The sequence below is a fragment of the Nycticebus coucang genome, chromosome X, assembly GCF_027406575.1.
Source record: "Nycticebus coucang isolate mNycCou1 chromosome X, mNycCou1.pri, whole genome shotgun sequence".
NCBI classification, from domain to species: domain Eukaryota; kingdom Metazoa; phylum Chordata; class Mammalia; order Primates; family Lorisidae; genus Nycticebus; species Nycticebus coucang.
Window position 1 is genome coordinate 8,530,395 of NC_069804.1, and position 16,889 is coordinate 8,547,283.

Sequence of the window (16,889 nt, forward strand, 5' to 3'; positions counted from 1 at the left end):
TTTTTGTAGAGACAGAGTCTCACTGTACCGCCCTCGGGTAGAGTGCCGTGGCGTCACACGACTCACAGCAACCTCTGACTCTTGGGCTTACACGATTCTCTTGCCTCAGCCTCCCGAGCAGCTGGGACTACAGGCGCCCGCCACAATGCCCAGCTATTTTTTTTTTTTTGTTGCAGTTTGGCCGGGGCTGGGTTTGAACCCGCCACCCTTGGCATATGGGGCCGGTGCCCTACTCATTGAGCCACAGGCGCCGCCCTTGAGACAGAGTCTTAATCTGTTGCCCTGGGTAGAGTGCCGTGGCGTCACAGTAACCTCCAACTCTTGGGCTCAAGTGATCCTCTTGTCTCAGTATTTTTTTTTTTTTTCTATTTTAGTAGAGACAGGGTCTCATTTTTGCTAAGCCTGGTTTTGAACTCGTGAGCTCAAGCAATCCGCCGGCCTCGGCCTCCCAGAGTGCTAGGATTACAGGCATGAGCCAGTGTGCCTGGCTATAGTGAATGTTCTGGTCAGCTTATCAAAATTTATTTTAGAAAAACTTCTTGAGAGAGTTGAAAGGGATTTTTAAGCCAACTGCCCCCTGGAGCTCTCACCTCCCTCACTTGGATAAGAATGGTGAAGAAGGGTTTGTCTCCTCGGGCTGCTCAGAGAACTGTCAGATTGTGGTCCTCTCAAACCTCTGTTGTGGGCTGTAAGTCCACTATTCCTTTAGGCCCCAGTGATTCTGTGTCCATTGCCTGTGGTTAGTTATTAGGAAGATGCCTGTCTCTGTCAGCTCAATGTTCTTCATGGTTAAAAGGTAGTCAGAAAAAAAAAAAGAGAGATGAATTCAGAAGTTAAAATAAAAACAGTAGGGAAAATCAGGTTATGGCCTTCACACATGCTTTGCTACAAATTATGAAACTGATGGATGATGGTGAACGTTTCAAAATTACTCACATTTTACATGTCCAGTGACTTTTTTTTTTGAGACAGTTTCACTATGTCGCCCTCATTAGAGCGCTATGGCATCATAGCTCATAGCAACCTAAAATTCTTGGGCTTAAGCGATTCTCTTGCCTGCCTCTACAACTACAGGCGCCTGCTACAACCCCCGGCTATTTTGTTGTTGTAGTTGTCATTTGGCAGGTCCAGGCTGGATTCGAACCCTTCAGCCCCAGTGTATGTGGCCGGTGCCCTAGCCTTTGAGCTACAGGCGCCGAGCCATCCAGTGACTTTGGTTTGGTTTCCCCAATCTTTTGTCTTCTGTATATGTGCAGATAAAGCATCTTTCTTATGTTGGGTTTTTTTTTTTTTTTTTTTGAGACGGCGTCTCACTCTGTTGCTCAGGCTAAAGTGCCTTGGTGTCAGACTAGTTCACAGCAATCTCAAACTCCTGGGTTCAAGTGATCCTCCTGCCTCCGTCTCCCGAGTAGCTGGGACTACGAGTGCCCACCACAATACCTGGCTATTTCTTTGTTGCAGTTGTCATTGTTGTTTAGCTGGCCCGGGCCAGGTTCGAGCCCACCACCCTCAGTGTATGTGGCTGGCGCCCTGAGCTATGGGCGCCACCCGATTCTTTTTTTTTTTTGAGACCCAGTCTCAAGTTGTTGCCCTGGGTAGAGTGCTGTGGTGTCCTAGGTCACAGCAACCTCTAACTCTTGGGCTCAAGCGATTGTTTTGCCTCAGTTTTTCTATTTTTAGTAGAGATGAGGTCTCGCTTTTGCTCAGGCTGGTCTCGAAGTTATGAACAGTCCACCTGCCTCGGCCTCCCAGGGTGCTAGGATTATAGGTGTGAGCCATCACTCCGGGCCACTTTATGTTGATTCTTGAGTGTGTCTATGTGGTGATGTTAAAGCATTTAGTTGACTTCTAGGTAGAGTTTATACCTGGAGATGGCTGTAGTATTAATAACATTGTAGAATAGAAGTGGGTATATGTGGCTGGCTAACCTTTTGTGGTAGTGGATACTGTTACTATCTAGCAGGGTTCAGCAAACACTTCCTTTTATGCAGGTCCTCTGCATGAAGTAGGGCTTAGCAAACACTTTCATTTATACAGGTCCTCTGCATGAATAACACAGGCCTCTGCCCTCAGGGAGCTCCCAGTCAAATATGGGCAGAAGTATGTTTGTAAATAATTATTCCAACAAAATGAAGTTTATAAGTAAGATTGATATTACAAATATTAGTGATTAAAACACAATGGGAAGGATGCAGGTAATGAAATAGAGTGGGGAGTAGGAAGGGAACAAAGGGTTACACTAGGACAAGGGCTGTCAAAATGCAGTCCCCAGCAGCTGGTGCCTCCTTGGGAGCTTGGTAGAAATGCAGACTCCCTGGCTCCACTCCAGATATGCTGCATCTGAAACTCTGAGCGTGGAGCCTGGTGATGATCTGAATTCAGCCAGCCCTCCTGGTAGTGCTAAGAACCACTGGTGTATGTTGTGACCAGCTACCAGTGTTCCGTTGGTAGCTTATTACAGGCCATTTTGGCACTCAGGTTATTTCTTAGTTGCCAGAAGCCTCAGCACAGCTTGGACCCTTTTGTTGGAGGACTGATCATCCTTTGCAATCATTAAACTATGTCAGGGAGTTTTTCTGAATTCTTACATGGAGGGAAATTTTTACTTTGCTTGTTAGTACAAGTTAACTAATTTTTTTTCTTTTATGGTTTGTGCTTTTGGTGTTATTCCTAATAACTCTTTGCCTAGCCCTATGTCATAAAGATTTTGCCCATTTGTATAGAGCCATGAAGGTCACTCATATGGGTTTTACACAGCTAAGGCATCACTGGCTGATAAAATATAAAATGCCATGCGATACTGCCTTTGTTTTGGTTCTCTCAGCAGTGGAACTTGAGATGAGGTTTCCAGTACATGCAAGGAGCTTATTTGGGAGGTGCAGGGACTCTTGGGAGTGGGTGGGGAAGTGACACCCAGGAAAGGAAGGCAGCTCTTAGAGGCAGGGCTATTAATGCAGCTCATGGAACTGGTGACTGGAGCTTAACTCCACACTGTGTAAACTCTAAGAAATGGGTTTGCTGTGTCACGGGTTCCCATGATCCCCTCTGGGTCCAGTGATTCCCTAGGAGGACTCACAGGGCTCAGCACATGCTGTATTCATGGACATGATTTATTACAGCAAAAAGTTATAGAACAAAATCAGCAAAGGGAAAAGGCATGAGGTGGCATCTGAGGGAGACCGGTGCATGTTTCTGAGAGTCCTCCCCCAGTGGAGTCACACAGAACCTGCTTAATTCCTCTCACAGTGAGTTGAGGCAACACATGTGTAATGGCCAGCAAGGAAGCTCCTTAGAGACTCAGCACCCAGCGTTTTCTTTTTTTTGCAGTTTTTGGCTGGGGCCGTGTTTGAACCCCCCTCCTCTGGTATATGGGGCTGGCGCCCTACTCCTTTGAGCCACAGGTGCCGCCCAGCACCCAGGGTTTTCAATTAGGGCCTGGTCACATGTGTACCTTCTGCCTAGCATATATGAGAATTCCAGACTCCCAAAAGGAAAGTGGACATTTAGCACAAATCACATTTGTATGAATAGTTTAGGTACAGTGAACGAGCCATTCTTTTTTTTTAATTAATTAATTAATTTATTTATTTATTTTTGCAGTTTTTGGCCAGGGCTAGGTTTGAACCCACCACCTCCGGCATATGGGGCCAGCGCCCTACCCCTTCAAGCCACAGGCGCCGCCCTGAACCAGCCACTCTTGTCGGTTCTGGGAATGGTGGGAACCCACCAGAAATCCAAGTTCTTAGATGTCAGCCAAAGGCCAGTTTTGTAATCAGGCCTTTCTAAGGAGAGCAGTCTTGGGCCTGCTAGCAAGTGTTCTCTGCATAGATACAAAGCACATGCCTTGGAATTATCCCATTGCAGAGACCAGGGAGTGGGAGTATTTATACACTAGGTCTTGAGAGTTATCAGTTAATGCCTACTCCCAGTGATGCACTTCAGGCATGCCATGTGAGCAGAGCCACCTTCTGTGGGTCCTATATCAATGACCTCAGGAACAAAGATACGGTTGGAATTTAGCAAAAGCTTACCAGAAGGTTTTGAATGATATAAATGGAGTACTGGTAGCCTAGGATACAATAGTTAATCTAGAAATTGGGTGGGGACAACAAAGCCATGTGTACAGGACAGTTCATATGCATGTGATCATGCAGCAGTATTACAACAGTGGATGAAGAGACAAGGTCAAGGTGTCCCTCTAACTTCCTTGAGGTGTGGCAGGAATGCCTGGTATAGGACATTGCTGGGTATGGAGGTGCAGAGAGAGCCACAGATAGATAGCTCCTTCTGGTGTCTGCCATTGGAGGGATGGGAAAGCGTGTGTGTGTGTGTGTGTGTGTGTGAGAGAGAGAGAGAGAGAGAGAGAGAGAGAGAGAGAGAGAGAGAGAACATTTAGGGGGCAGAAAATCCTGGTACATTTTTTATATTTTAAATTTCCAGGGCTAGGTGTGGTTGCTCATGCCTCTAATCCCAGCACTCTGGGAGGCTGAGGCGGGTGGATCGCTTGAGCTCAGGAGTTCTAGACAAGCCTGAGCAAGGGGAAGGCTGTGTCTCTAAAAATAGCCAGGCATTGCAGAGGGTGCCTATAGTCACAGCTACTCGGGAGGCTAAGACAAGAAAATCACTTGAGCCCAGGAGTTTGAGGTTGCCATGAGCTATGACGCTATGACACTCTACCAAGGATGACAAAGTAAGACTGTGTCAAAAAAAAATTTCCATTTTGTGTCTTTTATTTCTGAGCAGCATGAATAGGCAGATAAAAAAGTGTTTGCTATAGCCTGGAACAGTCATGGCAGAAAATTTTTTCTCCTCTGTTCACATGAGCAAATTAAGAGAATGGTGCTCTGTTGTATAATTTGAAGATAGTTGTTAATTTGCATTGAATTGCCTTCCTCAGGCATGGTGTGTCATCCACGCAGGGACATGGGTCTAGGGAAAGGCAGACGGGCATCCTCACTGAATTTAAGCTCCCATCACCTGCCTGCCAAAGAACTCAATGGAGAGCAGGGTGTAGGGGCCCAATTGTCCTGGCTGCCCTGGAGGAGAGGCTGGGGGCAAGAGTTGAGACTGGAGCAGGAAAGAGTGATAGTAGGCAGTCTGATGATGGCATGGTGGCAGGCCTTGCATGGAGGTGACGTTCTTCAAAGGCAACTAACGGCAAGACTGCCCTCTTCCCCTGACGGCTGCTGCCTTCCTGGCTTCTCTCAGGTGTTTCCAAGGCCCCGCTAATTGCTGGTGGCAGACCAGTCTTCCCAGAGCCTCCTGTCGTGGTCTCGGGCATTGCCTGGGAGCACATTGGAAGGAGTTGGAGGTTGCTGTGAGCAGAGTCTCAGGCCCCACCCCTACCCTCCAGGATCAGGATCTGAAGTTTGATGCACAAATACTCTAGGGATTCCTGGCTCATCCAGGCCAGAGTCAGCTTCTCACCCGAGGCTGCACGTTGACAGCACTTGGGGAGTTTTTTTTTTTTTTTTGTAGAGACAGAGTCTCACTTTATGGCCCTCGGTAGAGTGCCGTGGCCTCACACAGCTCACACCAACCTCCAACTTCTGGGCTTAAGCGATTCTCTTGCCTCAGCCGCCCGAGTAGCTGGGACTACATTTTTTTTTTTTTTTGTAGAGACAGAGTCTCACTTTATGGCCCTCGGTAGAGTGCCGTGGCCTCACACAGCTCACAGCAACCTCCAACTCCTGGGCTTAAGCGATTCTCTTGCCTCAGCCTCCCGAGTAGCTGGGACTACAGGTGCCCGCCACAACGCCCGGCTATTTTTTGGTTGCAGTTTGGCTGGGGCCGGGTTTGAACCCGCCACCCTCAGCATATGGGGCCGGCGCCCTACTCACTGAGCCACAGGCGCCGCCCCACTTGGGGAGTTTTGAAAGCTGTGCTGGCTGAGCCCTGCTGCTTCACCCTGGAGGCTCCTGCCCAGCCCTGCTGATGGCGTCCCCTCCCCCTCCCAAGCGCTCCTCCTCAGCCTCCCATACCCATGATTTCTTAATCTCCTTGCTCTCTTGGTTCTTGCTCCCACCTGTCTCCCCGGATTTCAGCCCTGTCTGTTTTATTTGTTACCTTCTCACCATTCAAAGTGTGGCCCGCAGACTTGCAGTGTGAGTCCAGTGGTGTCAGACTGGCAGTGGCAGGCTGGCAGGGAGCTTGTGAGAAATGCAGAGTCAAAGGCCCTCCTTAGTGAGCACCTGCACTTGGCCCAGGTGCCGAGGGCATTCAGACACACAATGACGTATGGGAAGTGCTGGTCACTGCTGCTCTAGGTGACGCTGCTCTAGGTGACGTAACGTTGATGGAATCCGGTGAACTTGCTTGTTCGCAGGGTGTCTCAACCTGTCATTGTTGACATTTGGGCTGGATCATTCTTTGCTGTGGGGCTGTCCTGTGCATTCAGGATGTTGAGCGACATTTCTGGCCCATACCTACTTGATGCCAGTAGCAGCCCCCTTGTCTGATTGTGGCAACCAAGAATGTTTCTAGGCATTGTCAAGCATCCCCTGAGGAACACAGTCACCCCTGGTGAGTGCCACTGCTCTGAAGCAAAGCCTGTGGTTCTACATAGTTCAAAGGTCACTAGTTGGCTCTGGGGATCTTATATTCCTTACAGCAAAGTGCCTGAAATTCTCATTTGTTCCATTTTTGGATTAAGGCAGAATTTCTCCACTTCAGCACTATTGGCACTAGAGCTCTGGCTAAAGGTCTGGAGCCTGAGGGGAGAGTGACAGTGAGGCAGGGCAGTTAGTTGTCTCGGGAGTTACAGGTTGGAGCCAGATGGAGAAAAGGTGGAGACACCTTGTTGGATCAGCAGGAGCTGAACTACTGGACTCCAGGGAGCAGTCTCTGGGGGCCACGTGCTGTAGTGCCCTCCCCTCAGAAACCAGGGGCCTTTAGAGGATTGGACAGGACCAAGGAACTGGCAGCAAGCAGACACTAGTCCCTGAGCTCAGCACTTCCTATAACCCGTGTAGATCCCCAGAGCCAACTAGTGACCTTTGAACTATGTGGAACCATAGGTCATTTCTCCCCATCAAGGGTTCCCACAGTGGACAGGCTTTGCTTCAGAGCAGTAAAGGAACAGTAAGCAGTGAAGAACAGCAAGAAAAGGAACTTTGTAAAGGCTGATTAGTCTTTGGAGCTTCTGGAAAATCTGTAAGAAATTAAGGTTTTGGGTGTTTAATTTTAGATGCCATCTGACCATGGTCTATCTCTGAACTCGATGTTCTTGGGTCTAGAATTTCTGTCATGTCTTATGCTTTTCATGGTGTCATGTAAACACTATAGGTAACCTCTAGCTATGATGACTGCAAACACTTTGTTAGCACTAGGGTATGCTCATTTTTTTTTTTTTTTTTTTGAGACAGGGTTTCTGTCTGTTGCCTGGGGTAGAGTTTAGTGGCATCATCATAACTCACTGCAGCCTTGAACTCCTGGGCTCAAATGATCCTCCAGCCTCAGCCTCCCAAGTGGCTGGGACTACAGGTGCTTGCCACCACACCAGACTTGATCATATTTTTATTCCTGAGCCAAGACACCTGGAATCTTGAAGCATTAGGATAGCTAATTAGTTGGTGAAACTTTTCTGACTATAACATCTCAAAGAAACCTCACAGTGTGTGTATAATAAAACTACTTTTTATTTTCCTAAAGCTCCTAAAGCAGTGGTTCTCAACCTTCCTAATGCTGCGACCCTTTAATACAGTTCCTGTGGGTTGCGACCCACAGGTTGAGAACCACTGTCCTAAAGGTTGAAATGTTGCTAGCCGGGTCCTTTATTTGCATTTCTGGAATCTCATTCTTTCCCTTAATAACTGTGACTACTTATCTTTGTATTTTTCCTGGTGGATCATGATGATGTGTTTACTGGGTTCTGTTGGGAGGTGAGAATTGTGGTGCCTTGGACAGTGGCCTGGCAGGTGGCAGATGTCCAGTAAATGCTTGCAGTGTAAAGCAAGCGCTGGTAGACTGCAGCTGGCACACCAAATCTAGCCTGTAAATAAAGTTTTATCAGTATGTAGCCATACCCTTTCATTTACATACTGGCTATGGCTGCTTTGTGTTACTATGGCAGGGTCTAGTAATTGCGGTGGAGATTGTATGGCCCAAAGAGCTGAAAATAATTCCCATCTGGCTTTTTTTTTCTGGAAATATTTGCTAGCTCCGGACTATCAGGTTACTATGAGGGATAAGAAGGGGAAAGGTAGCAAGACCACTTGTCAGAAGTTAGTAGGGTGTCATGGTGGGCACCCGTATAGTTCCAGCTACTGGAGAGGCTGAGGCAAGCTTAAGCCCAAGAGTTTGAGGTTGTTGTGAGCTATGACGCCACGGCACTCTACCGAGAGTGACACAGTGAGACTTTGTCACAAAACCCCCCCCAAGAACCCCCCCCCAAAAAAAGAACAGCTTGTCAGAAAGGCTTACGAGACCTGGAGGAGATTTTAGTAGCAGTTTCCACTGTGCCCATGCCCACTGAGGACCCTGCTGGTCCTTGCTCTTGGGGTGGCTAGCTTTCCTTGCTCATTGGAGACTTTGAATCTTTTAATCTGAGTTATGACTTTATGTTCCATTTGTCCAAGTCATCTGAGGATTAGCTAAAAAAGCAGATTGGCAAATAATATGACGTGGTCTGATTTGGGAGAGGAATACTGTGGCACCTGGCCACTGTGGGGCAGAGAGGGGAGGAAACAGGTGGAAGGTCTTCAACCACAACATTTTATGGGTGGATATAAATGATGATGGGAGCATGCTTCGTAATGGCTCCGAGCGAGAAATTAGCCAAGTGTCCATCCACAGTAGAATGGATAATTGCACCAGGGCTTATTCCCACAGTCAAATGCTGTAGAACAGGAGTTGACAAAGTGCATCACTCTGCAGGCCAAATCCAGCTCACCACCTGCTTCTGTACAGCTCATGGTCTAAGAATGGTTTTTACATTTTTATATGGTTACGAAAACCCAAAAGAGAGCAGTGCCTATGGTTCAGTAAGTAGGATGCTGGCCCCATATACTGAGGGTGGCAGGTTCAAACCCAGCCCTGGCCAAACCACAACAAAAAAATAGCTGGGCGTTGTGGCGGGTGCCTGTAGTCCCAGCTACTCGGGAGGCTGGGGCAAGAGAATCACCTAAGCCCAGGAGTTGGAGGTTGCTGTGAGCTGTGTGATGCCATGGCACTCTATCAAGGTGATAAAGTGAGACAATGTAGCTACAAAAAAAAAAGAAAAACCAAAAGAGGAATTATTTCTGTGACTCATGACGATGCTATGAAATTCAGATTCAGTGTCCATAACTGAAGCTTTATTGAAACAGAGCCCTAGTCATTAATGTGTGCATGGTCTTAGGCTGTTTGCTCCAATGGAGCAATTCCAACCGAGACAGGTTCACAAAACTTCAAAGATTTACTATCTGGCCCTTAGCAGAAAAAGTTTGCTGGACTCTATTATCGGGCAAAGAAAATGAACAAATAGTAATTAACACTCAACAACACGGATAGATCTTATGACTTAACGTACAACAGAAGAAACTAGAAACAAATGGTTTTATCCATTTAAAGTTCAGAAACAGGCGACAGTAATGTATGGTATAGGACAGTGGTCACCCTTAGGGGTGCGGCAGGGACTGGGAGTTGTTCACGTTTTGTCCCTTGATCTGGGTGCTGCTCGCATGGCTGAGTTCCTTTTGTGAAAATTTGTGGAGCTGTACACTGGTTAAGTTTTACATTTTTATAGATAGATTTTTACTTCAATAAGAAGCCTACTAAAGAGAAGTGATTTCAGTCTGACAGCTCCTCAGAAGGTTAAACACAGAGTTGCTATTGCCCCAACAATTCCACTCCTAGGCATATACCCAAGAGAAATGAAAACACATGTCCATGTGAAGACGTGTACACGAATATTCCTAACAGCATTGCTCATAATAGCCCCAAAGTAGAAACAACCCACGTGGCCATCAGCTGATGAATAAACAAAATGTGATGTAGCCACACAATGGAGTCTTTTTCAGCAAGAGGAAGGAGTGAAACACCAACATGGATGAACCTTGAAAACATTATTATAAGTGAAAGAAGCCAGATGCAAAAGGCCACCTACTCCATGATTCCATGTCTGTGAAATGTCTAGCACAGGCGAGTCCACAGAGACAGAAAGTAGGTTAGTGGTTACCAGCGGCTGGGAGAGGGAAGTGACTGCTAATGGGTAGGGGATGAGAATGTTCTAGAGTTGGAGAAAGAAGATAGTAATACAACCTTGTGAATATACTAAAAACTATTGGATTGTACACCTTAAAAAGGTGAATTTTATGGTATGTGAACTATCTCTAAAAAAGAATGCCTAAAATAGATTGCTGCTTTTTCTGCCGCTCTTCCAAGAGCAGGTAACTTTAAGGTTGACAGGGAAAGGCCTGACTTTTCCACCAGGTCATCTAGACCTATCCTTTGGATCCAGGCCAGTTGAGTAGTGCAGAGAAGTTTGTAGAATTTAGCTAAAAGGAGCATATTCATTTTGCTACCTTTTTTTGTTTACTAAAACTGCAGTTCTCAGAAAAATAGGACAAACTGAAAGATCATAGATATCTGGCTTCCTGGACTTTTCCTGTGATTATGCCCAACTTCAGCCCCGTTTCCCTAATGTCTGTTTTCCTTTGGTCTGATTGGAGAGAAACAAGAATCTTTGTAGTAGCCATGTTCCCATTGCCAAGCATGGACTGTCGGCTCCTTGCTGGTCACTGCAAGACTCCACTGCTTACCTGCAGGTTGCCTTTTGTATTTACTTATCGATCTTTTCTGGATTAAAGTTTTTGGCCTCACTTCTAAGTGTTAAGGGCAATAATGATCTCAGATATCTTGATAGCTTTTGAGGAGATTTCTTTTGTGGATGTGAGATGATTACTCAGAGTATCTCAAAGTTTTAATTTCACTAACGCTGAAGAGTATATTTCTGATGATTTTCTGCTCTGTAATGACTGATAAAAACATCTGGTAGTGAAAAAGTAAAAAAAAAACAAACAAACATCTGGAGTGAAGATAGCTCTGAAATATCTGGAAAGTCCCACAGACCTAAATATTATCTGTGGCAGAGACAAATAGTTTGATTAATGAAAAAAGATTGGCTTGTCCCTGAGGTAGTGAAAGGGGCCGGTTCTCAGTTTCCGTCTGAGTCACGTGCTGGGCGTGACTTGAAAAACAGCCTGTTCTAGGACCCAGGCTTCTAAGGGGGTGGCGAGGGTTAGCTGAGATCAGCCAGCCTGACTGGGGAGTCACACAAATCTCTAGATTAGTGAGATTTGCCATTTTGAAGAGAGGTATTTCAATTTTGAAAGAAAATAGTCTCTAATAAATGCAAATGCTTTTGAGAAGCCTTTAGGGAAAGATATTGAAAATGTCAGACATAGATTCAAGTTTGAATGCCCTCACTGATTCTTGGTAAATAGAAGTCCACAGAAAGTTCCCCCAAAGCTTAGTTGGACTATTGCAGTCTCCCTGAATAAAACTGGAGTCTATTGGGTACCCTTTCTCAGCTACAGGCACCAGAGGAGTGATCAGATAACCTTTATAATGAGGCAGTTATGTAGGGTAGTAAGGAAAAGTGTTTTTTCATGAAACACAATATTTGTTTTAACAAACACTGATGAAGCAAAGTGCTTTACAAATGTCAGTTCATTAGCCGGCCATTGTGGCGGGCGCCTATAGTCCCAGCTACTAGGGAGGCTGAGACAGGAGAATCGCCTAAGCCCAGGAGTTGGAGGTTGCTGTGAGCTGTGTGACGCCACGGCACTCTACCAAGGGCAATAAAGTGAGACTCTGTCTCTACAAAAAAAAAAAAAAAAATGTCAGTTTATTCAGTCTTTGTCACAGTACCCTGAGGCAGACGATTTTACAATCTCCACCAATCCCCACCACTTCATAGGTGGAGAGACTGAAACGCAGTCAGGTTTAGCAACTTGCCTAAGGCCATACAGTTACCTAGTGGCAGAGCTGAGCTTTGCCTCCAACAAGCTGTGGGATGATGTGAAACCTGACTGCCATGGGCCTTAAGTCTTCTGATCTATAAAATGAGTGGTCCCAAACTCTTTCTCAAACTGTGCTGTTCTAGAGTCTGTGGTTTTTTTGTTGTTTTTTTTTCACTTTTTGGCCAGGGCTGGGTTTGAACCCACCACCTCTGGCATATGGAGCTGGCACCCTACTCCTTTGAGCCACAGGTGCTGCCCTAGAATCTGTGTTTTTAATCAGTAAGCAATGCTGCCTCTTTTGTGATAAATGCTCAGAATATAGCGGGGAAAGCACAATGTTAAAGAAGCAGATACATAATACTGCCAATGTGTTTTGAAATATACCCATAAAGAAAACAGGCCAATGTGTTATAGTGGTTCTGTAGCGTCTGATGACAGGTAATCCTTACTTTCTTCTTGATACTTTTCTGTATTTGCCAGGATTTTGTAGTGCATATTCCAACCTCTTATTTCTGTAAGAATGTATTATTTTCTCTGCTAACTTGGTGAGCTCTGGTCCTGCTGCAAAGCATTTTCTACATTTCAAATTAGCTCCTATGCATGCTGTAAATCAAGCTGTGATGGTGGGAGAACATGGGAGATGTGTTGGTTCATTCTCAGTTGTTTTCCAGGCAAGGGGAGCTGGGATAGTGGGTGTGGAATTGTTACCAAAGAGAGAGACATTCAACTTTGCTACTGTTCTGGCAGCAGGAGCCCTTTCGACTATATTTTAAGACAAATTAAAAATGAGATCTGCATGCGGAGCTCCTTGCCCAGGGCAGTGTGTCACCAGTTTTGTGTGGCTCTTGGCTCATGGCAGGTTGTCTTCCTTCCCTTGGCCATCTCCATGGTGGCCCCACTGATGCAGAGGGCAGCTGCCATCTGCAGTTGCTTTGGCTCCCACTAGCTAATTAGTTTTGCTAGCATTTTCACTCTGCCATTGCTACGTATTTTGAATCTCCATGATGACGGCCACATAGACTGCCTGCTTCAGTGGTCCGTGCTGTCCCATTTGAAAAGCAATACTCAGTTTGGTTTTAATTGAATTTGAACCCTATCACTTTTTGTTCCTTTAGCCCCTCATTTTAAGACCTTGCTTTTGCAGAACATGAAGTTTTTAGAAGTGTATTATAGTTGATCCTCATTTGTGGACTCTTTATTTGCAAATTTGCCTACTCACTAAAATTTATTTGTAATCCCCAAATCAGTACTTGTGGTGCTTTTGAGGTCATTCATGGACACGTGCATGTGTAGAGTGGCAGAAAGTTTAAGTTGGTAGAAGTGCACATTCCCAGCGGAAGCTTAAGGTGACACTCTGCTTTCTTGTTTCTACTCTGGTGGACACTTTTTGTGTTCTGTTTAGTGCTACAATTTTCACATTTTTGTGAGTTTTTTATTGGCAATTTGCTGTTTAAAATGGCTCTCAAATGCAGTGATGGAGTCCTGTCTGGTGTTTCTATGTGTAAGACTGTGTCTTATGGAGAAAATGTGTGTGTTAGAGAAGCTTCATTCAGACATGAATGATAGTGCTGTTGGCTGCGAGTTCAATGTCAGTAAATCAACAATATATATTAAATAGGCTGTCTCTAAACAGAAACACGTAAAACAAGGTTATGCATTGATTGGTTGACAAAAATGTGACCAGAGGCTCACAGGAACCTAACCGTGAATTATTTTAGGAGCAGTGGTTCAGTATTTGCTAATTCAGTGTTTGAGGTGACTTTATAGAACATAACTTCTATGAATAATGAAATTCGACTTTGTCTGTATTTCATCACAGCAGAGAAGTCTAAGCTGAAATAATTTTTTCTTATATAAGAAAATAGAGCAAATGGATAACTCCTCTGCCATGAAGTCGTAGAGACGTTCTGCTTGCCTTTTTAACGACTGGTTTTCTCCTTAGGTATAACTAGCATGGTCAATGCAGGCGCCATGAGTGGCTCTGGAAACCTGATGGATTTCCTCGATGAGCCATTCCCTGATGTGGGGACATATGAAGACTTCCACACCATTGACTGGCTAAGGGAAAAGTCACGGGACACCGACAGACACAGGAAGGTAGGTGGTATTCTGAAAGGACACACTGAAGGGTATCCCTGCGGATGGCCGCACCATTCTTTCATTCAAAAGTTGCTGAGCTGCAGCTTAGGTTCCCATGTCACGTATGGCGTGAGGCTCTGAGGAAGAGAAGGGCTGGCGGAAGAGGCAGAGATATGGGCACATCAGTATGATAAGAGCCATTTTGGGTGGGAAGGAGGCTGTATCTTATGGAGGGAGTATGGTGTGGAGGGCAAGGTTTGGACCCTCAGTTACCATTTCTGGACCCTGTTTTCTCATACATAAGGATAGAGGTCGTTATACCTAAAGATTAAATGAGATTGTGTATAGATGAAAGCACACGTTACACTGCCTGGTGTCTAGTGGGCAGTCATTCAGATATATATATATATATATATATATATATATATATATATATATGTATGTATGTATATGTCACAATAATGTGTCAAGTGCTTTGGAATCATTTAGGAGAACAGTTAGAAAAGGATTTGTCAGAGAGGGTGACATTCCAGTTGGGTCTTGAAGGATGACTGCAATCTTGCTAGGCCGGGAAAGGGGAAGGGATTCTAAGATCAGGAATGGTCCTTTCTTAAAGTCACAAAGCATGGAAGAATGTGGCACATTTGAGCAACTTGAGGACTGCTGGCTCTGGTGGATCCATAGAAGGGGAGAGACAAGGATGGGTAGTGGGGCTGCATGAGGAATGACCAGGTCAGCCATGGAGAGGAGTTCTTACTTTGTGTTGAAGGCCACAGAATACAATAAAGATGCATTGCCAAGGGAGGAGCAGGTGACTTTAGCAGAAAGAGGAGGAGGGCTGCCCCGAGGCAGGGAAGTGCAGGTGGGAAAGGTCAGGGTAGTCAGGGGGTGAGGAGGGGTGAGAAGGGTGGCCAGGGGGCGAGGAGGGGTAAGAAAGGGAATTAGGAGAGGAGCATGTTTGGTGGCTGGAGCAAACTCTGTACTTCAAGGGGAGGTGTGGGCTGCAGTGGAGGACAAGGCCCCTGGAATATGTGGATGTTGAAGCTCTAGAAGTGACTGGGTAGGCTGGGTACTCAGAGGGAGAGTGAGAGGCAGCTGGGATCCTGGCTATGCCAAGACCTAACAGGTTCAGGGCAAGCAGAGGGGGAACCAGTGGCACACACTGTGGAGAAGCAGGCAGATGAGGAACGGCCAAGAGTATTCCTAGTAAAAGGATGGGAGAGAGTTGTGGAGAGGCTGCTTGGTCAGCCTTGCCCAAGGAGGTAAGCCAACCATGTGGGGGCTGTCAGTGCCCTCAGGAGAGCTGCTCCAGAGGAGGACAAGGAGTGCTTAGGAGAATGTGATTGTATCCTGTCATTTCCCAAAGGGTGGAGGAAGGAGGAAGAGAGATGTATGGGCAGTGAGGTTCAGAGCCATGGGGATCTGTACTCCAGGGCAGGGCTCAGCAGACTATGGCCCTGGGGCCAAAGCCAGGTGGCACCACCTTTTGTAAATAAAGTTTTATTGGAAGTCAGCCATGCACATTCATTTACATAATCTTTATGGCTCATTTTGTGCTCCGGTGGCAGAGCTGAATAGTTGCAGCAGAGACCATTTGGCCTGCAAGCCCAAAATATTTACTTTTACAGAAAACGTTTTCTGATCTCTGCTCTAAAGGGCTATGAGGGGCATGGTGATGTTAGGGGAGTGTGGGATTCTGTTAGCCCCAGGAGGCAAGGGCTTTTCTCACAGTGTGTGCAGATATGTCTGTCTGCTGTGGTAAACATGACCTGTGCTAGCTAATTCTCAATTCATGCTGCTAAAATTGAACCTGGAATACAAAAGTAAGAGATGAAGTCTTTGTTAAAGAGGCTTAACAATGTAACTTAGGTAGTAACACTTGTTCAACATGGTGACGCCAAACGAATGTCCCCCTTCAATGGCTATTAAATAATTGAAGACAAATCACATTTAGTATGGTTTCTAATTAAGTGAATTTTTTTGTGCTCTATTTTTGGGGGGCTATTATGGCATCTTTACTATTCTCTGAACTAGAAAATCCATTTTATGATTATGGTACATTACTAAAAGAATAATATGACTGGGAATTTAGTGGCGTGATTATATTCATTCTATTTTATTCTATTCTATTTTTTTTTTTTTTTGATACAGAGTCTCACTATGTCACCCTAGGTAGAGTGCGTGGTGTTACAGCTCACAGCAATCTCAAAGTCTTGGGCTTAAGCGATTTTCTTGCCTCAGCCTCCCAAGTAGCTAGGACTATAGCTGCACCACAATGCCCAGCTATTTTTTGTTGCAGTTTTCATTGTTGTTTAGATGGCCCAGGTCGGATTTGAACCTGCCACCCTCGGTGTATGTGGCTGGTGCCCTACCCATTGAACTACAGGCGCCGCGCATTTTATGTTTTTGATTACCCTATTTTCCAAGGAGAAGTTTTAGAGAAAGAAGCATGAATTGGAAAATGTTTTCAATGAGCTGCTATGTCTGTTTTGTTTCTAGATAACCAGCAAAAGCAAGGAGTCTGTGTGGGAGTTCATCAAGAGTTTGCTGGATGCCTGGTCAGGATGGGTGGTGATGCTGCTCATCGGCCTGCTGGCAGGTACGTGGATGGGCATGCAGTGCTCCTGGGAAAAGCTGGAGTTGCTGAAACCACAAAACACTAAACCTTTGGGATGATATTTGGAATATGGAGTGTTTCTCTTGCCCCCATGCAGGGGATTTATTGCTTGAAATATATAAGAGCAAAATACATGACTGTGTCTTTAACTTAGAATGTATCCTCAATAGGGCACACTCAAGGCATGAGTCCAGGCGCAGGCTTCTGGAAAGCTGTAATTATAGAGCTGGTCAGCCCTCCCCACATGGTAC

The 16,889-nt window shown here is 45.6% G+C and overlaps 1 protein-coding gene across 5 annotated transcripts in view; it reads left to right on the plus strand.

The window, feature by feature from the left end:
• Positions 1–16,889, plus strand: part of CLCN4 (chloride voltage-gated channel 4) — an 83,597-nt gene that overhangs the window by 13,840 nt on the left and 52,868 nt on the right. For all 5 annotated transcript variants that reach the window (XM_053579628.1, XM_053579632.1, XM_053579631.1 and 2 more), the window contains 2 exons: positions 13,885–14,039; positions 16,521–16,620. In XM_053579628.1, the coding sequence (XP_053435603.1) occupies positions 13,896–14,039; positions 16,521–16,620 (244 nt within the window). In that variant the 5' untranslated portion in view covers positions 13,885–13,895. The remainder of the gene's footprint in view (positions 1–13,884; positions 14,040–16,520; positions 16,621–16,889) is intronic.